Source organism: Pinus tabuliformis, chromosome 3_1 (genome assembly GCF_031772625.1).
Source record: "Pinus tabuliformis cultivar Carrire ecotype Pingquan chromosome 3_1, CPIR1, whole genome shotgun sequence".
Taxonomy (NCBI): domain Eukaryota; kingdom Viridiplantae; phylum Streptophyta; class Pinopsida; order Pinales; family Pinaceae; genus Pinus; species Pinus tabuliformis.
The window spans coordinates 590616981-590633494 of record NC_142301.1 but is presented as its reverse complement, the minus strand read 5'-3'; the positions used below and the strand labels follow the sequence as shown (position 1 = coordinate 590633494).

General features: G+C 36.3%; 1 protein-coding gene across 1 annotated transcript; it reads left to right on the top strand.

Moving 5' to 3' along the window:
* The first annotated feature begins 8945 nt into the window (after positions 1 to 8945).
* LOC149188384 (disease resistance protein RUN1-like) lies at positions 8946 to 15067 on the top strand. The gene is made up of 3 exons (XM_089409940.1): positions 8946 to 9008; positions 14169 to 14273; positions 14462 to 15067. The coding sequence occupies exons 1-3, from the start codon at positions 8946 to 8948 to the stop codon at positions 15065 to 15067; spliced, it is 774 nt and encodes a 257-aa protein (XP_089266066.1).
* Positions 15068 to 16514: the final 1447 nt, after the last annotated feature.

The following is a 16514-nucleotide window of genomic DNA, read 5'->3' as shown; positions in this document are numbered from 1 at the left end:
TATATTTAAATTAAATTAAATTGTAGAAAATGATTATTATTTAATTTTGTTTTTAAATTAAAAATATATTTTTCTAATTTAACTATATTTAAATTAAATTAAGTTGTAGAAAATGATTACTCTATGCTCTATAACACTTTGTTTGAAAAGCTGAAAACTCAAGATTTCTAAAACTAAGTGATAATTTTCTAATATAAGAAAGGCAGGGTCGGGAATTCCAGTGCTTGCAACCTGATGTTCGATAAAATTATGTCACATGGCACTTTATTTACATAAAATATATCAGCAAAACTGGGCTTTTACAAGACTAATAAAACTATTAAAGTGAAATGATATGAGCTAGGTACTGTTATTATCAGTATACAATATTGATTTTGAAAAGATCAGTCATACAAGTCTATTAAGGCCTCTGAGGAAAAGGAAAAACTCTTCGCTCCAGTGTTCACCATAAAACCACCCTCCTCCTTTTCCTAGTGCTCTGGAAGAAAACTTTTCTTTTGCTGCTTGAGTCTCTTCGGTAGACATCCTGATTACTTTTATCACTGTTTTGCTGTCACTAGCATCTTCTGAATTTTCCACTAATGTTGAACAACCAAAAATTCTTATCTTTTGAAGTGTTTTCAACTTCAAATAAGTTTTTGGTAATAATTTCAACACTGGACATTCCATTATGGTAAATATTTGAAGTGAGGGCATTGCTCCCTCCTTTAATATTGGCAACTTCTCTAAACTACTTAATTCTACTAGTGAAAATAACTCCAGGGATAAAAATGCCCCAATTTCACCAAATTCTTGTGGTAACTTTTCTAATTTAGAACAACCACAGATATCTAATCTTCTGAGACTCCTGAGCTTTTGTAAATGTGGGAGCTCTTTTAACATGAAACAATTATACAATGAAAAACGATTAAGTTCAGTAAATTCACAAAACTTGCTGTCCAATCCAACCAGGTCACAGCACTCCAATACCAATCTTCTCAATTTTAACATGTTGCTTATATCACTGGGTAGACATTCCATTTTTGTGAATTTCAAGCTGAGAGTTTCCATTTCGATCATACTTCCCAGCGTTCCCTCCCTCACAGTTTTTCCATTATTTTGCAAGGCTAACCTTTTGAGATGGATCAAACTCCCTAAATTATTAATTGCAGCGATTTTCTTGCCTGTGATTCCCCAAAGATGTGTGGTCATGCTGCTGCATTCATTCATATATAAGAACTTCTCCTCATCCAGTTTATCCATATATAAGAACTGCAAAGATGTCTGATACAGGAATCATTTTACAAAACATATCCCATGGAAGAGCATGTTTATTTTGACAAGTTATTCCGATGGTGAGAATAATGACGAAGCGAGTCGTGGAATATGTGGGCTTGGGTTTGGCTTTGTGTAACACCTAATTTAGTGTTAAATTCAATTTTTTAAACAAATTTGTGTAAACTGTAAATGTTTTTGGGCCTGGAGTATGCCCTAAAACTGCTTCTGCTTGGCTAAGAGCTCGTCTTCCTCGGACGTAAGGAAACAGGTTAACGGCCCAAGACCCAGAGGCATCTGGCAGGAGTGAAAGTCTGCTCCCTTACGGACCACCAGCGGGTTATTTCAGGTGGCGTGGTTTTCCTTGATAACAGTGATGTGTTAAACTAACATTCACGGATAGCAGCCAGAGATGGCTGTCCTCACTGTTGGTTTGACAAACTGAGTTTGATAGGTTTTTCCACCTTTTGAAAAAAAAAAGAAAAAAAAAAAAAAAAAAAAAAAACTAAAACTAAAACTATAAATGTTTTTTGTTTTGTTTTTTAATTCGAGTTTAGTAAGTAAATTATTATTATTATTATTATTTGAATTTTTAAGTTATAAAATATATAAAATATTTAATTATAGCTATTAAAAAATATAAATAATTTAATAATAATTATTATTATTTTTAAATGTGTATTAAATGGTAAAAATTATAACAAAAATTCACATATATATTATATCATTGTATATAAACATAATTAAAAAAAAGATTTAGTCTAACTAATAGATAAGTTATGTTTTTAGTTAGAACTAAACAATACAATTTTTAGTAAGTTTTTGATTTCTTATTGTTTAAAATGTACTTGTGAAAATAAACGTACAAAACCTCACAACACTTAATCTCTGTAAATTAAACAGCTTATGATTTTTAAAAATATCTACCTGATTTTAAACAAAATTGACTGTAAAATTGTTTAGATAAAAACCATTTCTTACTTCAACTACATTTAAAAAATATTATAAACAATAAAATTAACTTATAAAATTCTTTATTTCTTAGTATTTTAACAAATTTAAATCTAATTATTTAATAAATAAACTTTTTAGACACAAATATAAACCTACATACCTCTAATAACCTTGATGTATATAATAACTATATACATAATACACTAATTACATAGCATAAATTCAATAATATATATTATAAAAAAAATTAACTTATAATTTTTTTTGTTTAAATATTTTAACAACTTTAAATTTAATTATTCAATAATTAAACTTTTTAGACATAAATTAGCGTGATTATTATATATATACATATACATATAATTTTTTTTAATGTACTATTTTTTTTCCCAGGGAAAAGTCGTAATTTCCATTAATATGTTGAAAATTATATTTTGTAGACGTCGTAGCATATACATATGTGAGGAGAGATAGCGTGTCAGTATATATATGAACAAAAATAAAAAGCATGTGTTCCATGCAGGGAGCACTGTTATATCAACCATAATATAAAAACTGTCTCTACGCAAAGAGAGCGATCATAGTACTATTTGTGTGAAAACCATAAAAAAACTTAAATATTTACATATAATAAAGAATTTCTACCGGGGCTCGTGAGCCCATTATATAGCATGTAAGTCTATGAACGGTATGTGGTAGTGCTAGTAGAAAGCACCATCCTTCTCCTCCTGTATTAACCAATTGTCATCCTGCCTGTGCGCTGCATCCTTTGATAGGAAGTCTGTCCCTGTGTTGCACTCCCTGAAAATGTGATGACATACAAAAGTTTTAAATAATGATATAAGCTTGTGAGCCTTAGCTAATATGTGCCTCAATGAGTATGCAATGCAATTTGATGTTTTATTGAACTAGTTGCACACAATTTTTGAGTCCCCAAAGAGTTGTAGATGTCTGCAGTGTTTTTCTAACGCGAATTGTATGAGATATTTGGTTGTGCAAAGTTTAGCAAAATTGTTTGTTCCCCTCCCCAAGCCCATTTGAATTTTAAAACAGTGAACATCAGATAAATGTAGAATAGCCCCTCCCCCACATCCCACATCCTGGGCTGATCCATCGAAATAGGCCCACGGGATGGATTTATTGATGACTTCAGGTTGTATGACTCTAGGGGTAGGGACAGAGTCTTCTTCAGGTAGCAGGTCATAATCAGCAATGATCCTAGGTAATATTGAGTTCCAGTGAGGGGCCTTATGATGAAAAATAGCCTGATTCCTAGCAATCCAGATAGCCCAGCACATGATTAAGGGCATGTTCCTTTCTTTCCCACTATGAGCAGTCCACCAAGAGCTCCAAGCCTCTGTGATATTCCTTCCCTGCCAAGATTTTAAAGAGGGATAGTATGATGTTATATGTCTCCATTGCTCTTTAGATATGAGACAATCCAGAAATAAATGTTCAGTGTCCTCAGAATTCTCTCTGCATAAATGACACCAAAACGGTCCATGGAAAGCTCGCTTCATCAGGTTTGAGCCTGTCGAAATCTTGTTGAAGAGGATTGTCCACATGAGAACACGAGTTCTGGGCGCAACTTTAAGTTTCCATAAAGCTTTCCACCAAGGCTCAATAAGTTGTGGCTTGACTGATTCCATCAAGATCAAGTACCCCTCCTTAGGTGTGTATCTGCCATGCTTGGCATGAGCCCAAATAATCTCGTCTTCTCCTTCTGTGATCCGAATATGAGACTCAGTCAATGCATCAGTATAAAGAAGCCAGTTCTGTTGCCATTGTGTAGGTATGTTGAGGTCAAGTATAGATTTCCAGGCTTGTTGAAATATGGAGGAGTGCACCTCATCCACTATGTGACTGATATGCGTAATTCCTTGGCCTGCAAGATAATGCTTCAAATCCTCTGGCAGTCTATGTGCATTGCCACATCCTATCCAGGGGTCAGCCCTAATACGAACAGAAGTTCCAGATTGTATTCTCCATGTAAGTCCATCTCGAATGAGGTTGATGGAATTTATGACAGCCTTCCATATGATCGATATATTAGTGCTGACTCTCTGTTCATGCTGAATCCAGTCCATGATATAGGAGGGGAAAATATATTTGGTAGTAGCAACTTTAGTCCATAGACTGTTTGCATTAATAAGCTGCCAACCCAGTTTTGCCGCCAGTGCTTTGGAGAAAATGTCCAGCCACTTAATTCCCCATCCTCCCCATCTTTTAGGTCTGGCGATGGTATCCCATTTAACCCAAGCAAATATTCTTCCTTGTTGGTTCCCTTTCCATAAAAAGCAGCAGCAAATGTTTTGCAACCTGGCTAGAATACCTCTGGGTATCCAAGCTAGCGTCATCCAATATATAGGTGTAGCTTCCAAGACTGCTTTGATGAGGACCAGTCTGCCAGCCCTTGAAAGGTACTTGTGATACCAGATGTTGAGGCGCTTTTCAATCTTGGTGATGAGCCATATCCAATCAACATTTTTGTATCCTTGTGGCTTTAGTCTATAACCAAGGTATCTCAACCCCTCTTCAATGGATAGAAGGGTAAAAGGAAAGCGTCTGAGTGCAAAATGAGTCTCATGTTGTGTACATCCCGTGGCTGTCAGAGTGGATTTGCTGACATTAATGGCCATACCAGTAGCTTGCTGAAAAAGTCCAAAGGCATTCTGTAGTGCTGTAATATCCCCAATGCTCCCATTCAAAAAGATAAGCACATCATCCACAAATAAGAGGTGTGTAAGTATGCATGTGTCAGTGATTTTAATGCCTTCTATCCTGCCCCTTCTATGCTCAGCTCCAATAATCCTGCTCAAACCTTCCATGATGAGAAGAAATAGTAGTGGGGAGAGTGGACAACCTTGTCTGAGCCCACGCTTAGCATGAAAAAAGGGGGTAGTTGCTCCATTGATTAGTACACTAAAAGATACATTGGTAATACAACACATTATCCATTTAATATAAGCATAGGGAAAGCCCAAATGAGTTAATAACATCCTGATATAAAGCCAATTGACTCTGCCAAAGGTTTTTGTAAATTAACTTTGAAAATCATGCCTATCAATTTTCTCAGATGGACAGAATGAAGTAATTCTTGAGCTGTTCCAACAGCTTCATGAATTTGTCAGTTTTGGAGGAAGGCAAATTGCTCAGGGGATATGTGGGAAGATAGGATGGGTTTGAGTCAGTTAGCAATGATCTTGGCGATAATCTTATAGATGCAATTACAGAGAGATATAGGATGGAAGTCATTGAAAGTGGTGGGGTTATCCGATTTGGGGATAAGAGAAATGAATGTAGAATTGATGGTCGTAGACATTTTGCCATTCCTACGGCAATCCTCAATAACCTTTAGTAGATCTGTGCCAAGAATGTAAAAAAAAGCAATGTAGAACTCAATAGACCAACCATCCGGGCCTGGGCTCTTATCTTTCTTGAACCATTTTAATGTGGCCTCAAGTTCTCCCATAGTGACCTCCCTTGTAAGTTCCAGTGCCTCGTCCTGGTCCACAAACCTAGGGAAAAGCTCAGCTGTGCACATAACTTCCACCAAGTTAGCAATATGAGGAGCCTTGTAAATGTCTTTAAAGTGTGAGGTGGCTAGGTTAGCCAGATCGCTGGATGATTGAACTGTGTGCCCCTGTTCATTCTGTAGTTCCCATATAGTATTAATGGCCTTCCTTCCATTAGCAAATTTGTGATAGAATCTGGTGTTATCATCACCCTCCTTTAGCCAAATCTCCCTGCTTCTAAGTCTCCAACTTTCTTCCCTATCCTTTAGTATTTGAGTCCTCTACTGGATAAGGGAGGTGATCATATCTTTGTGGTCTTGAGAGTAAAATGTGCCTTTAGTGTTTTCCTCATATGTGGAGATTTCTTGTTCAACATTCCGAAGCGTGAGATCATCCTGTATCCTTTTCTTGTGTGCCCAATCTTTGGATAAGCACTTCAACTCCTTAAGGTTGCGAACAAACCCATCAACAATATCCCCTCCTTCCCCAATCGGGTGATTAATCCAGTAATCTGATACAAGTTTCAAATATGTGGGGTCTCGTAACCAGGAAGAGTTAAACTTGAAGGGTGCCTTAATTCTGGGATCACCACCATCCAGTTCAAGAAAGATAGGTCTGTGATCAGATATGCCTCCTGATCCCACCCATTGTCTAATCCATGGGACTTCATTGAATAAGGCCTCCTTGATGAGAAATCGATCCAGTCTCCTGGCTAGACTGTGTTCCCCAATTCTATTGTTCCTCCAGGTGTATTGAATCTTTGCAGAGGGGATGTCAATCTAGTTGTGATCCTCCAAGAGGTTTGAAAAAAAATCAGACAACCCATCTACCTGAGCCTGTTGACCCCAAGATTCCATGAAACCAATAGAGAAATTTAGGTCCCCTCCCAGGATGATATTGTCTTTCTGGATAATTGAGGAGCTAAGTAATTTCCTCCAGAAATCAGCCCTATCATGACAAGGGCCATATACATTGATAATTCTGTATTCTGCCTCTAAGGTGGCAGAGTATATGTCAGCCCCCAAGTGTCCAATTCCCCCCCAAACCCTCTTCAATTCAATGGTGCGATTCTTAACTCCTAGAGCAATGCCTCCAGAATGACTTGAAATGTCCACTGTATAGAATGACCAACCAGACAACCATGATTCTAATAGATGGATAATAGTGCTGGACATGCCTAGGGTTTCTTGTAGAAATATGATGTCAACTGTAACCGATGAAAAAAGTCTTCTCAAAGCTAGTTTTTTACCAGGGCTAGCTAACCCTCGACAATTGAAGGATAGGATCTTCATGGGGGGGGGGGGTGACTAGGGTATTCCTTGCTCTAAGAACCCTGTCAATTGTCTACTGTTTACCTTGCGCCACCTCTTCACCCGCCAAGTGCTTGGCTTTGGAGAGGGATGATGGCTGTCCCCTGGGAGGTTTAAGAGGTATGGGGGTGACCTTTGGATCAAATCCCACACCATCCAGCTCTTGAAGTCAACCCTTTGAATGCAAAGGATATCAGGAGATGGAGGCTACCGAATGGGATGGTGGGGGATGGAAGGGTGTCGAAGTAATGGATGGTTGGGTAAATGTAAAGATTGGAGGGGGGGCTTGAAAGGTGCATGCCACATTGATGGGTTGAGTAACCTAATACCATGATTAATCAAATGACCCACAGAGGGGGAAATATAGTAAGATGTATGCGGATTAAGTGCAGATGAGATCAATGTGGGATTTGAAGTAATTGAACAATTTGTTACAGCTAAAGATGAGGTGGGAGAGAAAGAAGAAGTAGACATACCCGTGGAGAAGACATCTCCCTGAGCTGCCTGAGATCTCGTCAATGGAGGGGAGGGTGGCTGGTAAGGTGCCTTCCCACGCTTCTTCTTTGATCCTTTAGCAGTGTCCACCTCTGCAACTTCATTTTCTGTCTGCTGCTCCTCTGTATCCTCCACCTCGGTCGGCTGTTGTGGATGAGGTTCCGAATTTTCAAAGGCCTTGTTTTGTGCCTCTTTCTTATCCCTGTGATTCAACAGTCAATCCTTGAAAAGGTGTCAAACCTTATGACATCTCTGGCACTGATAAGGTACTCCTTCATAATCCAGTATCTGCTTTCGTGAGGAGGATCTCCATTGAATGGTGATGTGTTCCTGCAGTCCTCCTCTGGTGTCTAAGTGCACCAAAATCCTTGCATATGCCATCATACCCGTGGTCTGGAATGATTTATCATATTCCATGTATGTGCCCAGCGAGTTCCCAATCCTTCTGAATATATCTTCTGACCAAAATTGCAGTGGCAAGCTAGGTAGCCTGATCCAAATAGGTCCGACCCCAATCTGTTCTGTCTCCAGGTCAAATAAGGGCGTCCATCGCTTCAACAAAACAGGGGCATGCTTGAAATGCCAGTAGGAGGACAGTACCCAGTTCGTGTGGTCAGGTCTGGCAAACCTCAACGTGAACCAACCTCGCATGAATGTTTGAACAAAGGGGATGTCGACCAAGTGGTGCCCCCAAACCTTCGAGGCCCAAGTCTTCAAGCATGCCGCAGTGTAATTCCGACCCCTAATTCTGCTGACAAGAACCCTATCTGCAAAATCCATGGTGTCGCCCCACTGAATATCCTCCCCGAGCCTCAAAATTACGTCCTTTGCCTTGGTCTTAAAGCATTTATACTTCTTCAGGGGTCGTGGCTCACTTGCAGAAGGGTGATGTTCCAAACCTCTTTCAATATCCTCTGTTACTTCCACTGAGGGTTAGGGTTTGCGGGGATGGCATCCGAGAGTGGCGGAATGGTCGTGAAACAACCTGATGGGGGAGAGGAAGAGAAGGGGGGTTCAGGGGAGCCTGTTTAGTAGCGGCATTGGTAACAGCAAGTGAAGTGTGGGTAACCGAGGTCAGCGGAGGGTCATGAATAGGACCAGAGTCATCGGGGCTAGGGTTAAGGCAACCCAAGATAAACCCCAAGGTAGACGACGACGAAGGAGGTGAGGAGAGAGCCGTCTAGGGTTGCGGATCATCCGATAAGATAACCACAGGGTTAGAAGGACCAGAAAATTGTGGAAGCTCAGCAATGGTGCCAGTCAGAACGTCACTGTAAGTTAGCAAGCCCTCCGATGCTGAATGCGTGGACATCCAGATGGATCCCTCCTCCAGCGGGTCTTCCGAGTAGTCCACTAGGTCTAGGTCCATTGCGCCAGCTGCTAGGGGAGCAGGAAATTGAAACAAGCAACTTGACCGATGGTAAGAGCAATAACCGACAGTGTATCACGGGAACGACGGAGATGCAAAGCTGTCGAGGAGGTAATTCTCGTGCAGGAAGCGGGTAAACGGGGAGGAAGGTAGCCGAGAGTCCCGCAACGTTGAGCCAGTGAGGAAATCTTTTTAATGTACTATTACTACCATTCATTTATAATTCTTAAACTATGAGATCAATTGAAGGGTGTTTAAAATATTAAATCTTAGTATATTTTCTTGGTTAGAGATTGCTATATTTTTTTTAATAGCTTATAATTACTACCATACAATCAAATTATTCTTTACTAGTTTATATGATTATCATTATATAATCAAATTGTTTAAGCCTAACACTATAATTATAATTACATATAGTTTAATTTATAAACGAAATCACATTTTGTTGAGCATTTTTCTAGTCGATTTTAATCAAAATTAGGTAGAGCTTTTTTAAAGTTTGAGTTTAAGTTATTTAATCTATAGAATTCGAGTGCGCTAGGGGTTTTTCAAGGCGTTGAATCTATTTATGCATTCAAAGATATATTATAAACAACAAAAAATCACAATCTTGCTTGAGATTGTATTGCCAGATTAAGTGGAAAGGTCATTTCGTCTATAAGTTAGACTATATCTATATATATATATATATATATATATATATATATATATATATATATATATATATATATATATATATATATATATATATATATATATATATATATATATATATATGAGTTTAAGTTATTTGCGCCAAGGGTTTTTCAAGGTGTTGAATCCATTTATGCATTCAAAGATATATTTTAAACAACAAAAAATCACAATCTTACTTGAGATTGTATTGCCAAATTAAGTGAAAAGGTCATTTCGTCTATAAGTTAGACTACACACACACACATATATGTGTTTTATTCATTTTCTTCTATAAGATGTGATTACATTTTATAGTTAAGTATAAGCATTTTGAATTGATGAGATGTGCTTTATTAAAACCTTAGTACCTTGTTATAGTAAGGGTTAATAACGAGAAAAGAGCTCTTACTCCCTTGATATCTAATCTTTAAAGACTCCTATTTCCAATTTGTGTAAAATTGTGACACCTACTGAAACTTACTTTGTCAAAAAGTTTGAAGTGATTCTTAAAGACCCTTTTCCTCCCATATCTTATCATATGGCCATGAATATATCAAAAAAAGGTATCATAGAGCATTGTATTGGGTTATGGTTTCCTCCTCGAGTAATGATGGTACGTATCCAAAGAACTCAGAGCCTTTAATCAAAAGAATAATTTCCCATTTTTTAAATGACCAAGGGTTTTATTCCTTCTTATTCTAATATAAAGAGGATTTCAATATCATCTTTTGAAGTGGACATTATTCTTTGGGACCAAAGGAATGCACTTGAATCACCAGTCACTTGATTTCAATCTAGAAAATGACATACATAAATCTCTATTAGTTTGGGTCCATCTTCTTCACCTTCTATTGCATTTGTAGAATGAATTTATCTTGAGATCCATTGGAAATGTCCATAGAAAATACATAGATAGTCCCTCACCGAAAGATAAACTATTCAGTTATGCTTGTAATTGTGTAGAGGTGGAATGGGAAAAAGGGTTGCCTAAAGCCATTTATTTAGCCTTTGAGAAATGGAAACATATTCAATATGCATTCTTTGAGAAATTGAAACATATTCAATAGGAATCCTTTGATAAATGGACCACATATCCAAAAAAATTATCTCTACTTGTCCCAAAGGGGATTTCCTCAAAACTAGCTTATGACCTCTACAAGTTCATGTGGCAAGGGGAAAGAGAAATACAAAGAGATCCCATTTAGTCATTTCGGCCACTATTAGAGAAACAAAAACCAGTGGAGGTGTAGGAATTAAAGACCCCACCTTGATGAATACAACTCTATGAATTAAGGTCCTTTGGAGGATTATCACGAGAAGCTTCCACTATTGGAAAAATATATTGCATCAAAAATATTTGTTGGGGTTAGGGTAAAAAATTGTATGGACCTTTGATAGATTAGGAGAGATCTCGAATTTGGAAACTTATCAAAGTGACTTAACTTTACCTACTCTCCAATATTATTTAGATACTTGGAAATTATAAGGAAATTAAATATGGAAGGATAGTATAATGGGGTAATAAAATCTAATGCATAATTGAGACCTTCCTCTTCTTCAACAATGATTAGCTTAATAAAGGAATTCAAATTTATTTGATATCACATCCTGTTCAAACTCTGGGACATGGACATGGTGGTAATTTGGATAGTTACTAGCCCCTATCCACCATTCTCAAGGACTCCAAAGATACTAAATTAAAGGTTGTGCTCTACGAAAACTCTCGATTTTATATCAAAGTGGTTGGGAGAAATCTATCTACATAGAGAAAAAGGACTATCTCTATTAGCTGAGAAATGAAAACTTCCTTCCACAAGGGACCATATGGAGTAAATTTTTGCATTTAGATGGAATCCCCAAGGTCCATATGTTCTGCGTAACCTTGGCACATAGGAAAGTACTCATAGCTGAAAATATATGCAAACACAGAATCCAAGGACCCCCATGGTGTGCATTTTGTAAAAAAATGATGGAAACAACACATCACATGTTTCTAGAGTGAGAGTACATAGGGAATGTATGGAAAATGAAATAAAGGGAGTAGTTAAGTGTATTTGTATACTAACACCTGAGATATGTATTTTTAATAAATGATATAATTTGTATTGGAGGTCCTTTAAAAACAAGACATTTTATAGCACCTCTATATGGCCCTCCGAAAATATGCTTGTTGGAAGATATGAATTCCTAGAAATAAAGTTATTTTCCCATTAAATTTGATGGCCATGGAATAGTTATTAGTGTGATCTAACACATTGATAGATGAACATACACAATATAAAAGTATTCAAACATCATAGCATCAAGTTCTATAGAAATATGAAGAAGCTTGGTCGAAAAAATTCAATATGCTATAACTTTGTCAGGTTGGAGATTCAAATAAATCAGATTAGGTCAAGCTAACAAATTCATATAACTTCATAGGAATTCAAGGAATGGAAGGCTTCCCAAAATTTATTTACCCTATTCTTTAATAGATCCTCAAAAGGAAACCTTAGGGAGGTAGGTGCAAGAGGGGATACATACAACCACAAGGGGAAAATGGTATACACTTATTAATGGAATCTTGACACCATGATCAATAATAAAGATAATACCTATCTTTTCCTATAATGACTCAATCTATCCAATAAAATTCAAATAAAAAACTCATTGTATTAGGAGACTATCATCTAATCATCAAGCACATGGTCTTCAACACTATTCCTACGGACTCGCTCCTTTCTTTCATTTTGGAGAGAATAAGACAACAATATCATGATTTTGAAATGATGAATTGGTATTGTACACTTTGAGAACACAACATAACGACAAACTCTAAATACATTAAGGCATTAAGGAGAAAACATATGAAATTCTATCTCAATGATTCAACATATGTTCAATCCATACCTTGGCACATATCTCTCACCTCAAGTCATAGATTCATTAAGGAAAATGGTGTGACAAATGACAAATCACTCCCATTAGCTAGGAAAGGGGAATAAGATGTAGTAATCCCTACTACATAATTTTATTCCCATGATGTCTAATGAATGCTTTGATTTGGATATCAAGCATCAAGGTTGAGTAATGGTATCACCATTCAAGGAGAGTCCAACATCACTTCATGGTTTCAGGAAAGGGATTTAGTGTTTGGTTTTTTTTACCCATCCACATGCATGGGTAAACCTAGGAGAAATTTCTTCTCCCGTAATGCAACTTGGAAAATAACATCCCGTACCATAATCCATAGATAGTTGTCCTCATATGCCTTTTCCAATTCTTCAGTGAGTACATTGTCATTTCTCTATGATATTAATCTAATGAAAGTGGCTCATATATTGTGAGGTACATACCCATTTTTGCATACATGTTCTTGAAATTATAAAATGGATCATAGGTTGAAATTATATTATAGACCATGATGATTGAGTTTTATGTCTGTTCCCTTACTTCACCTTGGTGTTATCATTTGTTCCTAGTCTAGTGTGACCTTCCCTAGGGTCATCCTTTCACTATTTCGGAGGAGTATAAATATGAGGCTCTAATTATGGTAGCATTTGATGATATTCATACTTAATACATGTCACCGTTTCCCTTATTTCATTATCCTGTATTTTTATTGGTTGTTGTTAGTTGCTCATACTAGTTGCTTGAATGTTTCATCTTATAAGAAGAAGGAGTTGGAAATACTCAAGGTTGTATGGTTGTATATACACTTATAGTGATTCATGTTAATAATATTACTACATAATTATAATTATAATATAATAATAATTTATTATACTAACATTATTATTATTACTATTAGTAATTATCACGACTAGCTTCTAGTATTAACTAAGATTAATAACCTATTATTATTTAAGGTATTACACTAATATTAATCTTTATTTTCTAACCATAATATTGGGATCATATAAATTTTGCAACTAATTATGATATAAATCTATTATTAAAAACATCTCACATTAAAATTATTAAATATTTCCTTGGTTATAATAAATTATTATTATTATTATTATTATTGTTTCGTCGAAAATATTATACAATTGATTTAGCATTGAACACCTATTAGTTAAGTCAAATATGTGATTTTTTTTTTTAATTTATCAGAGTTTAACTTTATAAATTATTTATTATTTTTTATAATTTTTTTTTATTAATATTTATTTGTGTTGCTAGTGGTTGAGAGTTTGGTAATGTTATTGCACAATGCATCTTAATATGTGATGTGCAACATGAATTCTTCCTGGTTATGCTTCCTTTGTCATATCGTCATTATTATTGTAGCGTACAAGATTACCATTGTTTGTCGTCATTGTTGTTTTCGCTCGAAAATTTCGTTATGTTAAGAGCAAAAAAACTATATATTTATTACACTGTAAGATGTTCCCCTTTGAAAATAACTCCCCCAAATGCCACTTTGTACCACTCTTCATCCTCAGATCCATTGTTAGATGATTAGGAGTTCTACCACCATTAGATCCGACTAGATTAACTCCCAACAAAATATTGATTTGTGCAAGCATTCAACTTGATCATCTTTAAAATAAAAATAATGCAAGTCAAATACCTCAGTGTTCAGTGTTATCAATCTTATTGGAGCAGCAACAACATAGCACGGGGACGAAGGTTGTGGGGATTGTGGGTTCTAGTGGAGTAGGGAAGACGACCTTGGCAATGGAATACTTAAGTGCAACACATCAGTTTACGGTAAGTCATGTTTTTTGGAAGCTGTGAGAGGAACTCCCCTAATTGATTTGCAAGTTAAACTTATAAAGGAATTGACTTCATAGGATCTGAAAATAAGTAGCATCACTGATGGGAAATGAGAGCTTTCTAATTGTCTATCTTGTTTTCAAGCTCTAATAATTTTAGATGATGTCGATGACGACAAGCAGTTGGATGCATTATTTTCACCCGTGAAGGGCGTCCTTAGTTCTGATAGCTTAATCTTAGTTACATCTCACCATAAAGATGTTCTTTTAAGAAAGGGAGAGCTGCCTATCTACAAGCTGACAGGCCTCGACAACGAACATTCTGAAATGATTTTTTGCCTGCATGCCTTCCACAATCCTCAACCTGTTGTAGGATTTGAAGAATTAGTTGAAATTTTTTTGGATGTGTGTGATGGATTACCGTTATCTCTCAAAGTTCTTGGGGACTTACTTTATGGAAAAGATATGGAGTATTGGAAAGCCCAACTCCGCAAAATATCCAAGACACTTCCCCGGGATGTCCAAAGCAGGCTGAAAATAAGCTATGACAATCTTGATGATGAGGAAAAAGAGATATTCTTGGACATTGCTTGTTTCTTCATAAAAGAAGACAAAGATGTAGCTATAGGAGTATGGGAAGTGTCCGACTGCGAAGGGAAATTGAATCTTAAGAACCTAGAAAACAAATTTCTTGTGGAGATCCTGTATAACAATGCACGATCACCTCTGAAACATGGGCACAATTTTAGCAATGAAATAGCCTCTGCATTGTTTTTGGTGCTCGAATGAGAACCTTTCTGATAATGCATTCCAACCATCATTGGTAGGTGTTTGAAGCCCTGGGCATTATGTTTTGAATTTATGTTCAGAGATATATTTTTTACTTCTTTCATTCAAGCTAGCATTATGAAACTCTCCAAATATGTACTCATATTGTTTCTAACTGTGGAATTAACATGGTCCAACAAAGCTGTGGATAGTCTTCAAAGAACCCTGTGGAGCTTGGTACTTGTTTTGCTGGTATGAATGGGTTGCAACTGCCGAGGGCTGAAGGTGATTGTTTGGGAAGCATATCCAACCTGCTAAGATAGTCGAGTCTTCTATGGATCCACTGGGATAATTACCCGACTGAAAGCTATCTTTACTTGCTATGAAGAATTTAATATTTTTGAAAGTAGTTGGGGACAAATTGAAAACATTGTGGGAAAGTGAAAAAGAGGTACGTAGAAAATATTTTCTATAAAAAATTTTGTGTTTATTTTTTTTCTTGTTTAGTATCTGCATCCTTATGTCCATTGCAGCAGATTTCCTTAATGTTCAGGAATCTGACCGTTAAGAGAGATCAATTGTTAGATCATGCAAATTTCCTTAATGTTAAGGAATCTGAGTGTTTTTTTTAGCAGAAAAAAACACAAACTTTCATTAAATAAAACTTGTACAAAATATACATGGAAATATACATGGATTTTCAACTGCTTACATCCCTTTGATTGCTACCATACTATGTGAATAATGACTCTTAAATTGTTCTAACATATGTAAACATTCACATGACTCTGTCTTAACTGGTCCTTCTACACTTTCTAACTATTAGCAAAATAAAAGACACAAAGTTCGTTGTAACTCATTTCTCTACAAAAATAACCCATAGAGCCTTAATATACCATACAATTATCATTAATAGACCATTGTTAGCCTGCTCAAATCCTTTAAAATGAAATGAAACCCGAATCTTGGATGGATCTGTTGACAAGAACTGAAAATTTGATCCTACACCGATCAATACCAATCCCTCTTTTGATAAACCATCTGCCACTGAGTTCTATTCTCTGTGGATGTGAGTAAAGGAGATCCAAAGGCGATTCTTTTGAAATCCCTATTCAACAGTCTAATCCTCCTCATCCAGTTTTTCGTAAAATCAATTGTTTCATGTCTCTTTACCTTCTCATTTTGGGATATTTTTGGAATCTATAATCGACATAAGTTCATGAAATCAATATAGGTTGAACATCGTTTCAAAATAATAAAATGTAATTGTGCATTTGCAGACACCTGTGCAGTTTAGGGAGTTGCATATTGATGCAGCCAATTTACAGTTACCAAAGTCTATTGGGCGGTTGAAGCACCTGGAAAAGATTGTACTGAGATACACTATGGAAACATTTCCAAAATAATTATTTCATCTTCGCTCCTTAAAACACTTGAGGCTCCTGACAAGAATGACGTGGTTTCCAGA